The sequence below is a fragment of the Rattus rattus genome, chromosome 4 (genome assembly GCF_011064425.1).
Source record: "Rattus rattus isolate New Zealand chromosome 4, Rrattus_CSIRO_v1, whole genome shotgun sequence".
NCBI classification, from domain to species: Eukaryota; Metazoa; Chordata; class Mammalia; order Rodentia; family Muridae; genus Rattus; species Rattus rattus.
Window position 1 is genome coordinate 138,443,078 of NC_046157.1, and position 18,791 is coordinate 138,461,868.

General features: G+C 38.2%; 1 protein-coding gene across 6 annotated transcripts in view; it reads left to right on the forward strand.

The window, feature by feature from the left end:
• Creb1 (cAMP responsive element binding protein 1) overlaps nt 1-18,791 on the forward strand; it is a 68,337-nt gene that overhangs the window by 34,300 nt on the left and 15,246 nt on the right. For 5 of the 6 annotated variants that reach the window (XR_004387729.1, XM_032901223.1, XM_032901224.1 and 2 more), the window contains 3 exons: nt 475-617; nt 4,409-4,591; nt 6,492-6,642. Coding sequence is in view for 5 of the 6 variants with exons in the window: in XM_032901223.1 (XP_032757114.1) it covers nt 475-617; nt 4,409-4,591; nt 6,492-6,642 (477 nt within the window). In the remaining variant the exon portion in view is untranslated. Of the gene's footprint in view, nt 1-474; nt 618-4,408; nt 4,592-5,240; nt 5,569-6,491; nt 6,643-18,791 lie in introns of those variants that run through there. The other variant, XM_032901227.1, reaches the window with a different exon arrangement.

Consider the following 18,791-nt stretch of genomic DNA (forward strand, 5'->3'; position numbering starts at 1 on the left):
ACCAGGACCACACAGAGAAACCCTGTCTCGGGGACACACACACACACACACACACACACACACACACACACACACACACACACACACGGCTTGTGAAGGCTGGAGTGGGTAAAGGGAGATGGGTCTTCTAAAAGATTCAAATTCAATCCCCAGGACACATATAGCATCTCACAGCCATCTGTAACTCTAGTCATACGATATACAGTGTCCTCCTTTGGCTTCTACAGGCACTAAACATGTGCAAATAAAACACCCTAACGCATAAGATAAAACAAAACAAAACATACGTAGTTTTATTTATTATCCACCCCACCCCCCCATTACCATCATGCAGTTCTTACATTTAAAGTTCCTACTTTGTTTGGAGTTTATTCATGTGTTTGAATTTTTGTCCTATACATTAGCAGTTTCTAATCTTTATTTGTACTTAGTGACTTTTTTTTTTTTAATTAAAATAGCTCCTTATTTTTCTAGGAAAATTTTGAATGACTTATCTTCTGATGCACCAGGGGTGCCAAGGATTGAAGAAGAAAAATCAGAAGAAGAGACTTCAGCCCCTGCCATCACCACTGTAACAGTGCCAACCCCGATTTACCAAACTAGCAGTGGGCAGTATAGTGAGTAATACGTTTTTCTATTATGAAAAGTGAGAAGGAAAACTGTTAGGTTCTCTTTAAGGAAATGATAAATGCCAAAGCTTTTGCTGGCAATATTGTTTGCCCTACTGTCAGACATTATTGAAGAATTGTTAAAAGGCATTTATGGGAATGTCACTTTCTTTTTTCTTTTACCCATTCCTGCCTTCCACCATGTTTCTTACATGATTCACACATAAATTACTATTTTTAATTTTAGCATGATGTTGGCTTGCAAACCTGTAATTTGTATTCCAGCTGTATTTAAAGTAGATTCCTAAAGCAAAATTTTTCGTTTTTCCAACATCGAAACTTTTGGTATTATTTATAAAGAAGGGTAATTTTTTAATATTTGCTAGTTTTATTTATGAGTGTGTGTGTGCCTGCATGAGTTTATGTGCATCACATGTGTGCAGCAGTTCTGGGAAGCCTTTGGATCAGATCCTGTGGAGATAGAGTGACAGACAATTGTGAGCCACCTAATGTGGGTGCCAAGAACCAAGCCTAAGTCCTCTACAAGAGGATTAAGCGTTCTTAACCACTAGATCATCTGTCTGAACACTAGGGGTGGTGTTCTTGATAAATTGTCTTTACTGTCTGTGATAACTGAGCTAAATAAACTTAGATGGACTTTTTTCCTTAAACTATTGGTAGCTGTAAAGAGGTACATCTTCCCCACCCTGGCCTGGCTCCGTGTCTGTATGTGTGTGTTTACATAGCTTCATACCCAGATTATTTTAAGTGTTCAAGATGGTTCTTCTCTGATATTGTACAAGACTTCTCCAGCATGAACACACGGAGGGTATAACCTATCCCTGTCCTAATTCACTACTCAGGGAGTTTCGCTTGAATTAGAAAAGAAAGACACACAGGAGCTGATGGGGAGGAGGAATGGATTGCCTACCATTCCCTTAGATGCTTCAGTTTAAACGTACTAGGACTTTGAGTTTTCTTAAAGCTTTATTCACCTTATATACCATCCTTTTGTACATGCATGTGTGCCTTTGATGAAAGTGATTTAGCATTATGTTCTTGACTTTTCTTTTCCACTAAGAAACAAAGTACTGAATACTCACATGTATGGCAAACTACTTATTTTGTAACTTGTTTATTTAAAAAAATTTTTTTTTGTTTTATGTGTATGAGTGCTTTGCTTGCATTGTATATCAACAGCACATGTATGTGGTGCCTGTAAAGGTTAGAAGAGAGCATTGGACCCCCTGAAACTGAAGTTACAGGTGGCTGTTAGCCACCATGTGGGTGCTGGGAATTGAATTTGGGTCTTTTAGAAGAGTAGTCAGTGTTCTTAACCTCTTAAGTCATCTCTGCAGTCCTGTGTAAACCTCTTTCTCATTCTTTCCTACTTGTATACATCCCTCCTTTTTCATTCTGCTTTTTTCCATAAGCTGTCCTTTACAGAATCTCAGCTATTACAATTTAATTGTATTTAGATTATTTAAGTTAAAATTTAACATAATTATATTTCTTTGTTCATATTTCTTGGTAGTAATTTAATTATACCTAGAGATAATGAATTTCTTATTTTAATGAATTTGGTTTTGTCAGAACTATCGTATACTTTTAAAGTAATCAAGTGTACAAATAAATATTACACAGTTAAAAATATGTTTAAATCTTAGATGAGACTTTTATTTTCAAAGAATTGTCGTGTGTGTGTGTGTGTGTGTGTGTGTGTGTGTGTGTGACCTTATTGTTTAAAACAACTATATCTGTTACATAAGAGCAGATGTTTTTAGATTTCCAGGAAAAATAACAAAATCAAATGATCTTAACAGAGTAGCCCATATCTTTTCCTTCCATTCACTTTGAGCTTATTGCTGTGTAATCAAGAAAAAAGTAGAATATTAATTAAATACACTTGAATTTGCAAATTAACTCCAGGAGAAATGAAGATTTGATTTTGATAACCTTATGATTCTTTAAAAGTCCTTGTTCCCCAACCCTCTTCATGTATTTTTATTTTATGTGTATTGGTGTTTTTGTGCACCAGATGTGTGCAGTACCAGCAAAGGCCAGAAGAGGGTGTCCCGTCCCCTAGAACTAGTTGCTCATGGCTGTGAGCCTCCCTGTTGATGCTGGGAATAGAACCTAAGTTCTCTGAGAGAGCAGCCCTATCTCCAGACCTTTCCAAGTAATCTTACAAAGTTAATCGTAGAATAATTCATAGACATTTTTTAACATCTAAGATAGTAAAATCTGGAATTAGCTAACATAGCATTATATATGTTAGTATGTTAATTTCCACAAATTTATCACCTTGATAAAGTGACTAACTAATAGTCATGAACTCATAGCTCTTGATTGAACAGTGAATTATCCATTTTCTGTGCACATACCACTCAGGATAGTATAATTACCCAGAGCTCACTGATAATCCTAAATTAATTTACTTCGGTTATACAATAACTTAATTAGGCACATTGGTACCACACTTTTTTTTTTTTAACTTTCCTTTTAATGCAATTATAATCCATTATGAAGAGCTGGGAACAAACCTCAATTGACAGGGTGTATTCCCACCATGTGTGAAGGTTTGATTCTCAGCACTTGCCCATCATATGCGCGTGCACACGAACACACACACACACACACACACACACACACAAAATTTATGAAATTGCTCAGGTAAAATTATAATTTTTAGGTTTTTTTTTTGAAAACTTGATCCTTGGATTTATCTGAGGAGTCAATCATATTTTTCAGTTCCGGTATCCAAAGATCATGTATTTCAAACAAGATAAGAACTTACCTTTCAAGTAACTTTTTCTTTGCACTGTTGTGTAAAGTTGACTTGGATGAGTGCTTAGTGATTTTCATTTGCCAGATAGTAGCTATTGTGCTTCTTCACCAGCAGTCAATAGAAGGCTCTGTGAAGACCCAGACATGGAGCTTAGAACTAGATGAGGTGCATCTAAATGAGAGTCTGTCTCTAGTTTTAAACTTCGTGAGACAATCATAGTAACTGAGATCCAGGGTATTTCACATCTTTCATTGATGAGATTTTTGGTGGGGATGATGGGTAGTAGGTAGGTGCTAGAGACTGAACCCAGGCAGGGCCTTGGACATTAATGTATTAATGCTTTTTCTTTTTCTTTCCTTAAATATTACTAATTTCATTTATTTATTTTGAGATGATGTTTTACTATTTTTCCCAGGCTAGTCTTAAACTTGTAGCTCAAGTGACTTTTTTTTTTTTTTTTTTGCCTTAGCTCCTTGAGAAGTGTCATGCTTCTACATGGCTTTCTAAGTGCACTACTGACAAGTTTATAAATTGCTCTAAAAGTTAGAAAATATAATTCACTGACAGATTGCCTTATTAATCATACTTTTAACAAACATTTATTGGTTGCTTCTTATATTAATTAATTTTCTACCTTTAAAAATGTATTTACAATTAAAGCAGCAGGTAGTAAACCATTATATGAGGGAGTTGATGGTACTGTAAAGAAAGTATTGTTGTAAAGGACCTCCTTGGAGTTGAAATAAGTTCAAAAAGAGTTTGAGTTTCACTTTTTATGTTGTTACCATGCATTATTTATTGTAGTACAGTTCATAGACTTTATTTCTCACAGAAATTGGATATGGTTTCCTGAGTACACAGTTATTTGAATAAACCAAGTCTTCCTTGGTGGTGTTATTTTCTAGAGTAATTTCTCCTAGAATATGCTTTGCTAATTGCATGGGTTTAGTGTGTTTTAAAATTTTTTGTGGTATTAATTAAACTTGTAACAATAAAATTCATTGGGTTTTAGTTGCCATTACCCAGGGAGGAGCAATACAGCTGGCTAACAATGGTACCGATGGGGTACAGGGCCTGCAGACATTAACCATGACCAATGCAGCTGCCACTCAGCCGGGTACTACCATTCTACAATATGCACAGACCACTGATGGACAGCAGATTCTAGTGCCCAGCAACCAAGTTGTTGTTCAAGGTAATAGAATTAAGAATTCATACATACGGTACATTCTTTTAAAAATTACTGTGTATACTCATGAAAAGTAAGTATATTGCAAAGCACTACTAAAATAGTTTTCTTCAGTATAGATTTAGATATTAACAATTTAGATATGTATATATTAATACATAAATAAATATTCCTCATGAAACTTTCCATTATCCCACTTGGACAAAAATGTCATGGCATAAAAACAACTATCTTTTAGCTTTAAAAGGGTGATACCTGTCCTCAGTGCCTTCAGTAGTCAGGGGAGGGAGAACCAGGATGCGTTAGAAGAGAACTGAGGAAGCTGTGGCTAAGCTACATGGCTTCAGGTAACGCCCAGCTTCCTTGGGCCTCTTCCTTTCCCACCTCATTGTTTGCTACAGGTCACTATGGAAGAGCTTTAGTGGATTCTGCTCTCTGTTTTGTTTATCTGTTTTGTTTTTTAATTTTTACTTAAGAGGAATATAGAGATTTTCTCAAGTCATCAGTTTTGATTTCAGATAAAAACATTTCAAAAGAGCACATGTCATTATGCAAGTTTGCTCATTGGAGAGTAAGTTGTCCTTAAGTCCTCGACAGACTAGAGGATTTTGGGGTTTTTTTTCCCAAAATTCATTGAACAGTTCATAGTTTATACCGGATTAAAAATTTATACAGTAAGAAAATAATATTTGCTTCTAAAAATATTTTTGTTAATAATAACTAATTGTGTGTGTTAATGAGAGTCGTATCCCTTCACCATGGATATTACTTTTGGATCATACCAAAACACCAAGTAAACATCTTTTGTTTAATAATTTCTAATATATTTATATTATGTATCTTGTTACTAGACCAATGATATTTGAAAAAAATATTTGCTTATTAGTGGGAGTAAAACACCTTTTCACTTTACATGCAGGTACTCAAAAAATTGTAAAGCAGGATGTCAGTGACTTTGAATTCTCAACGTCAGTTTGAATATGGTAACATGTTTAGTATATAAATCTTTGTCCCTCAAACGATACAATTGGTATTTTAAACTAATACGGATGATTTTATGAAGACCTTCAAGATCTCTCACATAGTGCTAGGGTACTTATTAGAGCATATCATCACACTGTTTCTAGAAGCAAATAATGGACAAATGATTTTTTTTCACATATGGAAATTGTATGGTTAGGAAAATCCAAAGCTGAGTGAGGTGACAACACACTTTTAATCCCAGCACTTGGGAGGCAGAGACAGACAGAGGCAGGTGGATCTCTGAGTTCTAAGCCAGCCTGGTCTACATAGCAAGTTCCAGGACAGCCAAGGCTACATAGTAAGACCCTATCTTAGAAAACAGAAAAGAAAAATATCCAGCTCTTATGTATTTATTATCACTTATATTAAGATATGTTTACATATACCATGATTGGCATCAAATGTCCAGTTTTTCATACTTTGAGTTTTGTTTGAATTAGACATTTATAATAGTTTACCATATGCTCATTTTCTCTTCTATTTTGCTATTTTATGAAAAATCATGTCGTTTTTATGTCGTGGCAAGAGTCTACTTGAGATTTTTAATGTGGCTTTATCCCAATCAAGGGAAGACACTGAGACCTTTATCTAGAAGAATCATCTGTTCTGGGCCCCATTTTCCTTCTAGACTAAAGGTTGACAAGCATGTAAACCACATAATAGATCTCCATTCAGTACAGCATAACTATAAGACCCAGCAGAGACACTAAGGCATCCTTACCTGTACGTGTGCTAATAGTACAGTAGATTGGGATCTTCTTTTTAGCTAGGATCATGTTCCCTGTTTCCCTTTTAATCTAAGTATGTTTAGATTGATTGGAGACATAGTTGAATTAAATTGTTGTGTTTCTGTGTCTTATAACTTGTTCACTCTTCTTTGCAGCTGCCTCTGGCGATGTACAAACATACCAGATTCGCACAGCACCCACTAGCACCATTGCCCCTGGAGTTGTTATGGCGTCCTCCCCAGCACTTCCTACACAGCCTGCTGAAGAAGCAGCACGAAAGAGAGAAGTTCGTCTAATGAAGAACAGGTATAGATATTCCAGACACTTAAATGCTATGGGTCAAGTATGTGTATGAACGCTTCTGTGCACACCTTTATATCTGCTAATAGTAGGTTCTGTGCATTGACTTTCTTTTTCTGGTAGAATTCTGGTAGATTTCTGATGAATCTTGCTAATGCCTCTTTGTTTTAAGTTGCATTTATAAAGTGGCTAATGGGACTTTTGGTCAATCTTCAATCAAAAAGTAATTTTTTTTCATAGTTTTTCCACAAGAGATTTAAAATACATAGCTTTAATGAATTTGTATTTTATTCTAGCCAATAGGGTAGCTTAATTAAATTTTTTCAAAAGATTCATCAAAATGCATATGTATACTAACATTAGACTATAGTTTATTTGCATTAAACTTATTTGTAACAGATATACAGTAGCCATTTTTGTTTTAATGAATACTTTCTTTTGCATTTTTATGCACTTAAAGATTTATTATGCATGTCTTATGCATATGTGTGGATGCCCACATTTATACCATGAAGGGCAGAAGAAAGCATTAGATGTCTTGGATCTAGAGTGACAGAGTGACAGCCACCTGTCTTGTTCTTTGTTTTGGGGTCAGAGTCTTGCTCTGTGGACCAAAGTGGCCTCGAACTCTTGATCCTCCTGCCTCTTTGAGTGCTGGGATTACAAGTTTGTGCTACCATGCCTGGCCTTAGGAGGCATGTACTTTCTTACTCAGAATAATAATTTAACATCTAAACGCTTTTAAAATAGAGTAATTCTAAAAATATGGTATTCCTGACAAAGCCTTAATGCATAGTTAATGTTGGTCTTCAGAAATTAAAGTGTTGCATAGGAGAAGCTATAAAACATAGGTAAAGCCTTTCTTAGAAACTTATTTGCTTTTAGATGAGTTTGCTATCTAAAAACAAATGGAAGTTATTAATATGGAAATGGTCAAAACAAAACAAATACTCTGAGGAGGCCATTGGAGTGTTCACCACACAAGCAAGAACAGTGGAGTTCAGATCCCCAGAACTCATATAAAATGCTTGGTAGGGCCCTGTAATTCCACTCTGATGGCAGAGATGGGGTTCCCCATGCAAGCTGGTCTGTAACTCTGGGTTTAAGAAAACCATGTCTCAAGAGTAAGCTGAAAGCAACGTCGAGGAAGAGAGGAAGATAGCCTTCACACACAAAAACATGGGAAATGGGGTTGGGGATTTAGCTCAGTGGTAGAGCGCTTGCCTAGCAAGCACAAGGCCCTGGGTTCGGTCCCCAGCTCCGAAAAAAAGAAAAAAGAAAAAAACATGGGAAATACCAACGTCAAGGAAGATAGCCTTCACACAAAAAAAACATGGGGGATACCAATGTCGAGGAAGATAACCTTCACACACAAAAACATGGGGAAATACCTAGGGGCAGTGATGGGGGAGGGAGGGGAAAACAAAAAGAGAATCGAGGTATATAAAGATATCAACTCTTCGAAACTGACAAAATTCTTTTTACCCCAAGTGTCTAAATACTATGCTAAAGTAAATGAAACAGAAATTGAACTTAAAAGATCTAATTTCAAATCCTGCATTCACCCTTTAGCTATGATTCTGGAAGAACACATATTAATTTTCTAAACTTGGGTTTCTGCCTTTGAGTAAAATCAAATCCCTCCTTGCACCCAAAGCTCAGCTCTCAGGGTCAGGTAAGAGAGCCCATAGTATCTGTACTGCCCCTTCTCTTCAAACAGTTTCATGTAGGTCAGCATCATCGTTCCTGAAAATAGTCTTAATCTCACAGTCTTAGTAAATTATATCTAGCTATGAAAAAGGACAAAGCCGTTCTGAGATATTAGGGGAAACTTGAAAAGAAGCCTGGTGACCTTTGCTGTGTACCAAACAGCTATAAGTAGTTAAGTTATAATAGAAATGTACTTTTAACTCTTATTTAAATGTATTTAGAAATACGATTTAAATTACACATTAATCTGTTCAGTTTTAAACTATTTGTTAAGAAATAGTTGACCTTTTCTAAAATAAGAAACAATGGTGATTAAGAAGTCTCAAGTAAAGACCTAATTATAAAATTAAAGGCAACAGCACTTACTAAAGAAAATAATTCTAAGGAGACAAGTAATCAGAAATTTTTTTAAGGACTTGAGATTTTGTCTTTGTAATTTGGCTCTGTAAAATAAAAGTTCATCTTCCTACAGGGAAAGACAGAGGCTGTGGGACCATGTTTAGGGGTGGCAGCACCAGCTTCTTTTTTCCTTTCCATGCAGTACTGGGGATTGTCCTGAGGGCCATGTTCATGTTAGACAAGCCCCCCCTACCACTGATTTATACTCCACCCAGTCCTTTTACAGTGTTTAAAACTTCCAGACGGTCTCACTGTTACCCAGGCTGTTGTGAATTCACTCTACGATGCGATGACACCCAGAGCCCTAGCCCATCTCGGATCCTGGAGCAGAGCTTGGTTTCAATAAGAAAGTAGCCAAGCTACTTTCTCCAGTCTTTCTGTCTCAGCTTCCTGAGTAGCTGAGATTACAAGCCTGTGCCAGCCAAGCCTACTAGCATTATGTTTTCTTAGCTGCCCAGAGCACTGCCCACTTACAAACTCGTGTTAGGTTTATAACCAGTAGATACAATGCCACTTTTTCTCCATTTCTCAGTGTTAGAGTTCTGAAAGTCACTCTGACAGAGTCCCTGAGAAATCAATTTAAAGAAGAAAAGATGTATTTTCACTCTCAGTTTCAGCAGTCCATGGTTGCTTGGCAGCATTTTTGGTCTCATGGTGAGGCAAAACATCATGGCCAGGAGCCTGCAGTTGAACAGAGTGGCCCATGTTTTAGCAGACCAGAAGCAGAGAAAGAAAAATGTGTCTGGAGACTGGTAGTGAATCTCACACAATAGAAAGTGACTACCCAAAATTGTCCTCTGTTCCCCTTCTGTGTGCCATGGCAAATATATATTCCCCCAGTTACCTCCCCTGCACACCCAAAATAAGTAAATGTAAAGGGGTGATCATGTAGGAAGTGAGAGACAACAATACCCATATTGACCTCTGGTTTCCATGAGCAGATGTACCTGACAGACATGTACATGTAAACATTACATGTGCTTATACCACATTGATGTGAATGAGGGAATGTAAGTTGTTTTAAGTGATTGGAAATTAATACATAGCCTCCAGGGGCATAACTTAATGACCCATTTCTCTTCAGCTAAGTTCTACCTCCCAAGTTTTCCCATAACTTCCTATACAATTATGAACCTATACGTGGATTAATCTATAAATGAGGTCAGGATCCTCATGATTGAGTAACTTCTCAGAACATTGCTTTTATTAGGAGCCAAGTCTTTTCAGGAGCATTCCAATGAAACCATAATCCACCCTACTACAGTCACTATCTCCAACACACACCAGGTTAGGAGAGCAGTTCTTAAGATAGTTGCTACATAAGATCTACAAAGCTGCCTGATTTAAAAGCAGAGATTGTAATAAGATACTTCTGCTTAGACTTAGTTATACTCTCTGTCAAAGGGAAGTTTTCCATACTCTGAAGTAGTTCTCTTCCTAGGGTACTTTTTAAGCTTCCTAGAATTTGGCTCCTAGAATATCACTTACATGTGTCTAGAAAAGTACAGGCTTCTCCATACACCTGGCAAGTCTAGCATACTCTTATTTAATTTTACCTCTGCGGTTAGCCAGCGTTTCAATGCTCAATACCCTAATCTTCTCTGGTTTATTTTAGGTTACAGTGTATATTAGGCACTAACCTTCACACCTATCTCTTATAGCCAGATAAGATCTTATTCCACTTTGCAGAAGAGAAAGAAGGTAAATACCAGAGAAAAGCTAAATATGCAGTCAGATGTCCTGTATTTGAAGCAACCTGTGCCTGGTGACAAACCTCGTGTTTGTTTCATCCTGCTGTGCCTCTAAGCAGGGTAAAACACACTGTGTCAGGATACATAGCACCAAGAAATAACTGTAGAATGCTTTTCTGGGATATCCATTTTGCTCAGAGTCAAGAGAAATAAACTCCAGTTTTAAGAGGATATAAACTCAAAAAAAAAATTAATACTATAGCAGTTGCTTTAAGCCGTATCTCCAGAATCACCATATTGGTGTCATTGTTATTGTAAGTTCTTCTGTAGACAAATTAGAGCATCATTCACTAGAATAAATGACTCTAGTATGTATTGAACATAGCCTATCTCACACCGAACTGGGGAGAAAAAGGTTGAGGAACCCCAAAACTCTATGGTGTGTGAGTTGTCAATTATTCCAAAGTGAAGATAATTGGCAAACATTTTGTGTTACTACAGCAACCGTCATAAAATTTCAGCTTCTCAGAACAACATGACCTCTTCCTCTCATTATAAGTTGTACAGTGTCAGCTCCAAGTCACCTGCCATAGCTTGTCTTCATATCTCATCCTCATAGCCAGCTACTTCCTAGATCTCCAATGAGTGAGAGCAGCACTTTCAAGACCTAGCCTTTCCATGGCAATAGGGAAAGGACAGGCCCTGAGTATAGAGATCAGACATTTTTTCAGGAATTGGCTCTGCTTCTACCTTGCTTTGAGGCATGGTCTCTCATTTCTGCCACTGCACTGCTAGGAGTGCTGTAGTACAGATCCAGCTTTCTGTGTGGGATGGAACATAGCTAAACTTGTTCAGCGTGTGCTTTTATGCCCTAAGATATCTCCTCAGCCTACTATTGGTTTTTAAATCATATGCTTTGGCTCTGGTGAAAACCATGTCCATCGGTGTCCACTGGCTATAACTCTGGGAAGGACAAGCTAAAGGCAGTGGGCTGTGGATGGGGATTCTTTCCACAGAGAGGGGAGGATTGGGAGAGCAATACAGTTAACTGCCCTTACCGTTAGGTAGCCTACAGTGTAGAGGGGGTTTTGATAGGGTTTTCAAAGATGGAAGTAATAATCCGTTGAGTACATTTCACTTTATTAAATTTAAAAACTTTACTTAAGTAAAGAACAAAAGAAAAATAGCAAAGTAAATATTAAACTGGGATTTTTTAACAATGTCAGATTAGAGTTAAGGATACGAATTGGAGGCTTTACAGAAAATAAATATGGTTAAAAAGTATGAAAAATTTCAAACTATGAATTTGATATTAGGGTGCATCTATTTCATATATATATAATTCACTATTAAAATTAAAATATTTTATTTTTATTGAGATTAAAATTTTCTTTGTGGAGAAAAATCAGAGTATGTATTATAATTTTCCCAAGTCAGTACAAGTAAAAAAAGCAAGTAAAGCATGCTTGTTACAAATAACTTAGAAAGCATAAGCAAAAATTTTAATTGCCTCTAACTGACCCATCTAAAATACTAAAATCCTTCAGTTACCCCCACACACACTCCGTGTGTGTGTGTGTGCGTGTGCGTGCGCGTGTCTGTACATAAATACATTTTGGCTTATAATTTTTAACCTTTTATTTGAAGTACTTTTAGATTTATAACAGAATGAGAAAAATTGAGCTCCAAACCTAGCACTGGAAGGTAAATGTAGGAGGATCTCCAAGATCAAAGCCAGCATAATCTACATAGTCAGTTTCAGAACAGCCAGGGATACACAGAGAAACCCTGTCTCTAAATAAATAAATAAATAAATAAATAAATAAATAAATAAATGAAATTATTATTTATTAAATAAATAGAAAGAAAAGAAAAGAAAACAGAAATTGTGTTCCAAATATCCTTCTTTCAGCTTTCTCTCACCTGAGCGAGCCCTGCATAGCCAGAGCTTGTTGTCAAGCCTAGGAACTGCACTCCCAGACTTAAGGAAGGTCTTAGGCAAGTGTCTGCAGTACTGTGAGCTCAGTAAGAGCAGCACTTCCTTATATACAGGACAGCAGCACTTCACAGAACTCTTCCCCATGCTCCAGCTCTGACTGGCTTTCTGCCCCCTCTTCTGAGCTTTGTGGGACTTGTTATAGAGGTTTTATTTAGAGCAGGGCGCTCAACAGTCACTTACTCAGAGCACTTTGATCAGTTTGGAGCCTCTGTATTCACTGCTGCACACTGCATAAAAAGCTTCTCAGACTCAGGTTAAGAACAGTACTAGCCAATGGGTAGAAACAAATATTTGAAAGACAGTTTTGTACTATATGCCCGTTCAGTTAAACAACAGTACTAGGTTGTCACTCATACCCCAGTACCTGCCTAAGGACTATATCCTTTCAGTCCATGGGCATTCGGATATGTTTAAATTAACAGGCATGAATTTCCTCCTGTGGACCAAGCCTTGAGTTCAATCAAAAAGCAGTTTATTCCCCGCTTGTATAGCAGTAACACCACTGTTTCACATACCTTGGGCATATCTTGCCAAGTAGGATGATGCGGCTGGTGTTTGCTACTTTATGTGTTCTTTTTCCCGCCCTTTATCCTTCCCACTCCCTTACCTCCATTTCACCCCCGTCATTAGATAGGAGAGAAAGCAAAGTAGAGGGGAGAAAAAGAGAGAGGGAGATCTGAATCTGATTTCTTGTTTCTTCTTTGAACATGACTACCAGCAAACCGAAACCAGCTCCCCTGAAGGACCACCAAACCACACCTCTCAGGGCCCTGTCATTTATACATCTTCTGAAAAGTTATCTGCAGCTTTCAAAAACACACCTCTGCTAGAGGAAGAGGCACATCATGGTGAGCTGCTACTACAGTCCAAAGCAGCTCCACATCCCTACACCTGGGAGTAAAATGAAAGCACATTCTATAATAGTTCTCTATCTTTTAAAGAAACCAGAGTTGTCACTACAGGATGGTTTTGTAGCATGCAGGATCTACCCTGGTAAGCTCAGTATAGATTTTTCTTCTCAGTGATCAGCATAGCACCATCAGCATGGTTGGTACAAAGCAGGCAGTGGAGATGAAGTTTCCAGATCAGTTCCAGCTTGATTTCCCTGTGTCCAGCAACTGAAATGTTTTGTTTTTAAAAGTAGGGTGACACTGTCTAGTTACATTAAGGAAATAAGAGCAGTGGCAGTAGCCTGTGTTGTCTTGGGAACCTTTGAAGTCTATCTGACAAATAACTTGTAGGAGGTGTCTCCTCACACTGATCTGTTATTATTTTCATTTATTAACCCACATCTTGTCGCAGTAGCGCTGTCCACCTGTGCATGCTAATACCATTCTACCAGGGAAGATAGGCTGCGGGTGTTTGTTGTAGTGCCATGACTACAGGAGCAGTGAGTTCTGGTTAGATATGAGGGCTGCTCTACAAAATGGAATTTATGCCTTGTATTTTATGTTGCTTTGAGAAATACCTATGGAAATTTTAAAGGGAGGTAGTTAGGACTTACTTTGGTTTGGATTTAGAGATTTAGTGACTTGTCAACTAGATCCATTGCTTTGGGCCTGAAGTAATAGAAAATATTATGTCAGTACAAACATGTGGCTGAAGCTGCTTACCTCACGGCAGGAACAGCAAGGGTTCAGGTCTATGTTATATCCTTCAGAGGCACACCAGAAACCTACTTCCTCCATCTCTACTACAGTCCCACCGCCTCCCTGTAGTCTGTATGAAGCCATAGTCTGTAGTTTGAATCCATCAGTGAGTAAAAGCATTAAGTCTGAGTCTTTGTGTTCTAATCATCTCTGGATACATCTTCACAGACAGATGAACATGGTTAGGATATAGCAAACCTTCCTCCTTGTGCCATAAAACCAGCAACAGTACACAATTGGCAGTTGCTGTGTAAGTAAATAAGATGTTATCTAACAAGCTGGTATGATGGTACATGCCTATAATGGATGCACTTCAAGGTGGGGGAAACAGGGGCAGAAGGTCTGGATTACATAGAGAGACTCTGTTTTCAAAACAACACCATAAGAAGGACGAACGCTTTACTGTCTTCATCAGGGTTTCTACACCTGCACAAACATCATGACCAAGGAGCAAGTTGGGAAGAAAAGGGTTGGTTTATTACACTGTCCACATTGCTGTTCATCACCAAAGGAAGTCAGGACTGGAACTCAAGCAGGTCAGGAAGCAGAAGCTAATGCAGAGGCAGGCCATAGAGGGGCTTGCTTCCCCTGGCTTGCTCAGCTTGCTCTCTTATAGAACCCAAGGCTTCCAGCGCAGGGATGGCATCACCCACAATGCGCTAGGTCCTTCCCCACCTTGATCACTAGTTGAGAAAAAGCCTTATAGCTGGGTCTCATGGAGGCATTTCCTCAGCTGAGGCTCCTTTCTCTGTGATAACTTCAGCTTGTGTCAAGTTGACACACAGAACCAGCCAGTATAATTGACCCCTTGTCAACTTGACATACACACACATCACTATTAAGCCTCAACCCTTACGCTCTAATTCATCCCCAAGATCAAAATAACTTTAAAAGTCCCACAGTCTTTACAAATTCTTTCATATTAAAATTTCAATCCCTTTAAAATATCTCTTTTAAAATTCAAAGTCTTTTTACAAGTCTAAGTCTCTTAACTAGGGTTCCACTAAAACACTTTCTTCCTTCAAGAGGGAAAAATACCAGGGCACAGTCACAATCAAAAACAAAATCAAAAAGTAACCATCCAATATCTAGGATCCACCCACGAGTTCTTCTGAGCTCCCAAGGGCTTAGGTCATTTCTCCAGCTCTGCCCTTTGTAGCACACACCTTGTCTTCTAGGCTCCAGCTGCCTGTGCTCCACTGCTGCTGCTGCTCTTGGTGGTCATCTCATGGTAGTGGTATCTTCGAAACACTGCCATCCGCCGCTGCAACTAGTCTTCACTAATAGCCTCACAGGCTCTCTTCATGGTGCCAAGCCTCAATTCCTCCGCATGATCCCTTCAGTCCTGGGCCATCAATTTCACCTGGAGCTGCACCTTCACTAATGGCCTTCCATGGCCTCTAACAGTGCCCAGCCTCAGCTGCTCTTCACGACCCCTTCGTGCCTTCAAAATCAGTACCATCTGGGTGACTCTTACACATGACCAAGTCTAGCCACAGCATGAGGTACAACCTTGGGTATCTCTGGAACACAGACTCTTTGTGCTCTCAGAAAACGCTTCCGAAAAGATTTCCCTTCAGTGATGCTGGTCTCTTCTTAATTGCCACTAATTTATTAGCTCTAGCTGACCAGCATCAATAGTCCCATTAATGCAAAAGTTTCGCTTTAGTAGTTCTGGTATCTAGTTAATCACAGCTGATTCTTAAGCCCCAGCTAACTAAAACCACAAAATCTTCACAATAATCAAACAACATGGCCCTAACCAAAAAAAAAAAAAAAAAAAATAAGAGTCTTTAATCTTCCCTCTGAAATTTCACAAGCCAGGCCTCCATCTTCTGCACTGTTCTCAACATTATCTTCCAAGCTCCTACAGAACATCCCACAGAGCTCTTAACATCCCAATAGCTCTTCTAGCTCAAAGTTCCAAAGTCCTTCCACTGTCCTCCCTAAAACATGGTCAAGTTATTACAGGAATACCCAACTCCTGGTACCAACTTGTCTTAGTCAGGGTACTCTAGAGTCACAGAACATATAGGTAGTCTCTATATAGTAAGAGAATTGTTTGATGACTTACAACCTGTTGTCCAACTCCCCAACAATGATCAGCAGCAGCTGTGAATGGAAGTCCAAGGATCTAGCAGTGGCTCAGTCCAACAAGGCAGGTAGTCAGTCTAAAAGAGAGACTCTTCCTTCTTCCAATGTCCTTATGAAAGTCTCCAGCAGAAGGTGTGGCCCAAATTAAGGTGTGTACCACCACAACTGGATCTGGGTCTTGGTCCCAGGTGACCTTGAACTCAGATCTCTTTGCCCTAAACTCCTGGGATTCATAGCCACTTTGCCTCAAGATCTTCATACCAAAATCCAGGTCAGCTTCAAGATCAGAATCAAAGGTGAGCCTTCCAATTCTGGGTTGTAGTTCATTCCAGATATAGTCAAGTTGACAACCAGGAATAGCCACTACACTAACCTTTCCTAGGTATCTTGTAAATCCAATCTAAATCCAGTCAAGATTAGATATGCTTCTTCTGGTATTAATTTTCTATCCCAGATTTCTTTTGATTAGTATTTAGAGTATCCTTCAGCAGCCTTTAGTTCCTCACATATACATCCTCTAGAGAACATATAATTAATACATTGCCTAATTTTTTTTAGGAATTAGCAGACTCTGTGCCATGGATCAAATCTTGCTTAGAATCGGTTTCGTTTATCTGTGCCTGTTGATGTGCTGGTATGGCAACAAAGGAACATATTTACTATCTGGTATTTTATAGAAAATTTTGTCTTCTGATTTATCTTTTTAAAAGATGTGTGTGTGTGTGTGTGTGTGTGTGTGTGTACAGGTCCTGCTTAAATATGTATACAAATGAATGTGAAGGCCAGAGCATGGCAACAACAGATGTCTTCCTCTAACATTCTTCACCTTAGTGTTTAGACAGGTTCTCTTACTGACCCAGAGCTCATTGATTGGCTAGACTGGCTGGCCAATGAGCTTGGGGGATCTGCCTGTTTCCACCTGCCCAGCATAAGGATTATAAAAACCAATATGTGCACTCATCCATAGCTTTTATGTGGGTGTGGGGACAGGCAGTTCAAATGTTCAGATGTATAAGTCTACATTCAAAGTTACCCTGGGACACAAGCAGCCTATGGGTTATAGGTTAGACAGATACCTGTTTTAGAATATTTAAAAACAACTGGAAAAGTTTAATATGTTTACCTTTTAGTGCTCCCCTCACCTCCCCCCCCTCTCTCTTTATCATGGTTTAGACTGATGTATTGTTTTTCCTTTAAAAATAATTATGTTTATTTCTCAGAAATACATACTTATTGGCAGTGAATTGTTTCCAGCTTTGAGAAAATACTTGATCACATTTAAGATAGTTTTGCCTCCCTCTTTTTCTGTTCTCAGTTTTACTTTTGATTTCCAGAATACTATGTTATCTCTCTTCCCTTCCTCTACTCTTTTACCCCTTCCACATTTATCCTTATCATTAATTCTGAAAATGTCTTAATAGCTGTTTTAGGGTTTTACTGCTGTGAAGAGATACCACGACCAACGCAACTCTTATAAGGACAACATTTAATTGAGGCTGGCTTATAGGTCAGAGGTTCAGTTCATTATCATCAAGGTGGGAACATGGCAGCATCCAGGCAGGCATGGTGCAGGAGGAGCTGAGAGTTCTATATCTTCATCTGAAGGCTGCTAGCAGAATACTGGCTCCTGGGGAGCTAGGATGAGGGTCTCAAAGTCACCCACAGTGACTTACTCCAACAAGGCCACACCTCCCAACAGTGCCACTCCCTGGGCTAAGCATATATAAATCATTAAGTAGCATTTCAGATAGTTTTCTGTCTGAGATTTCATTTCACATATGTTAGAACGTTTGAGACTATGACAGACTTGGTAATTTTTCCCTTGTTTTTCAGTATATGTAACTTCTAGTGGCCTGTTTTTAGCCACACTGAGCTTTCTTCAGCTCTGTCACTTCTATTTTTATCCCTGTTGCTATTAGGTACTACTTTACTGCTGAGCTGGCCCTCAGATATGCATAACATGCATACTTTCTGAAACATTAGCCTATGTTATTATAGTTATCTGTGTTTTATATTAAATATTTCCAACATCTGAGCCATAGTTTATGAATTTGTTTGCTTATTTAAATCTGTCTAGTAATTGAAAGTCTAACACAAGGCAAAAGACTTTAAATACCACGTCATTTTTTTTAATCTTTAAAGTAATATTTAATTCTGAGCACAGGAAATGACAGTAAACTGTAGATTAATTTTTTAAAAAACATTAGCCATTGAAGTTAGCACAGTCCCAGTCACCAGGATTCTTGGAGATGAAGCTTGATGCGTTGTTGACAAAGTTTTTAACCATGGCTTTTGGGGGGGAGGGTGTTAAAGCACAAAATAAATTGAAGAACATACAAAATGATGTAGTAAACGGTGCTCACAGATCAGCAAAATTTAAAATGTTAAACTGTTACATTCTTAAGAGATGTACTAATTCAAAACAACCTCTGTCAAAACTACAGTGGTGTTCTTTGTAATGGTAAAAGGGTTCATAAAGTTCACATTAAAACACAAAAGATCACAAATTCTCAAAGCAATGCCAAGCCAAAAGAATAACATTAAATATTAAAACACCAGATTTCAAATTATCGGAGAGAGCCCCAGTGACAAAGAGTACATGGTATGGACACA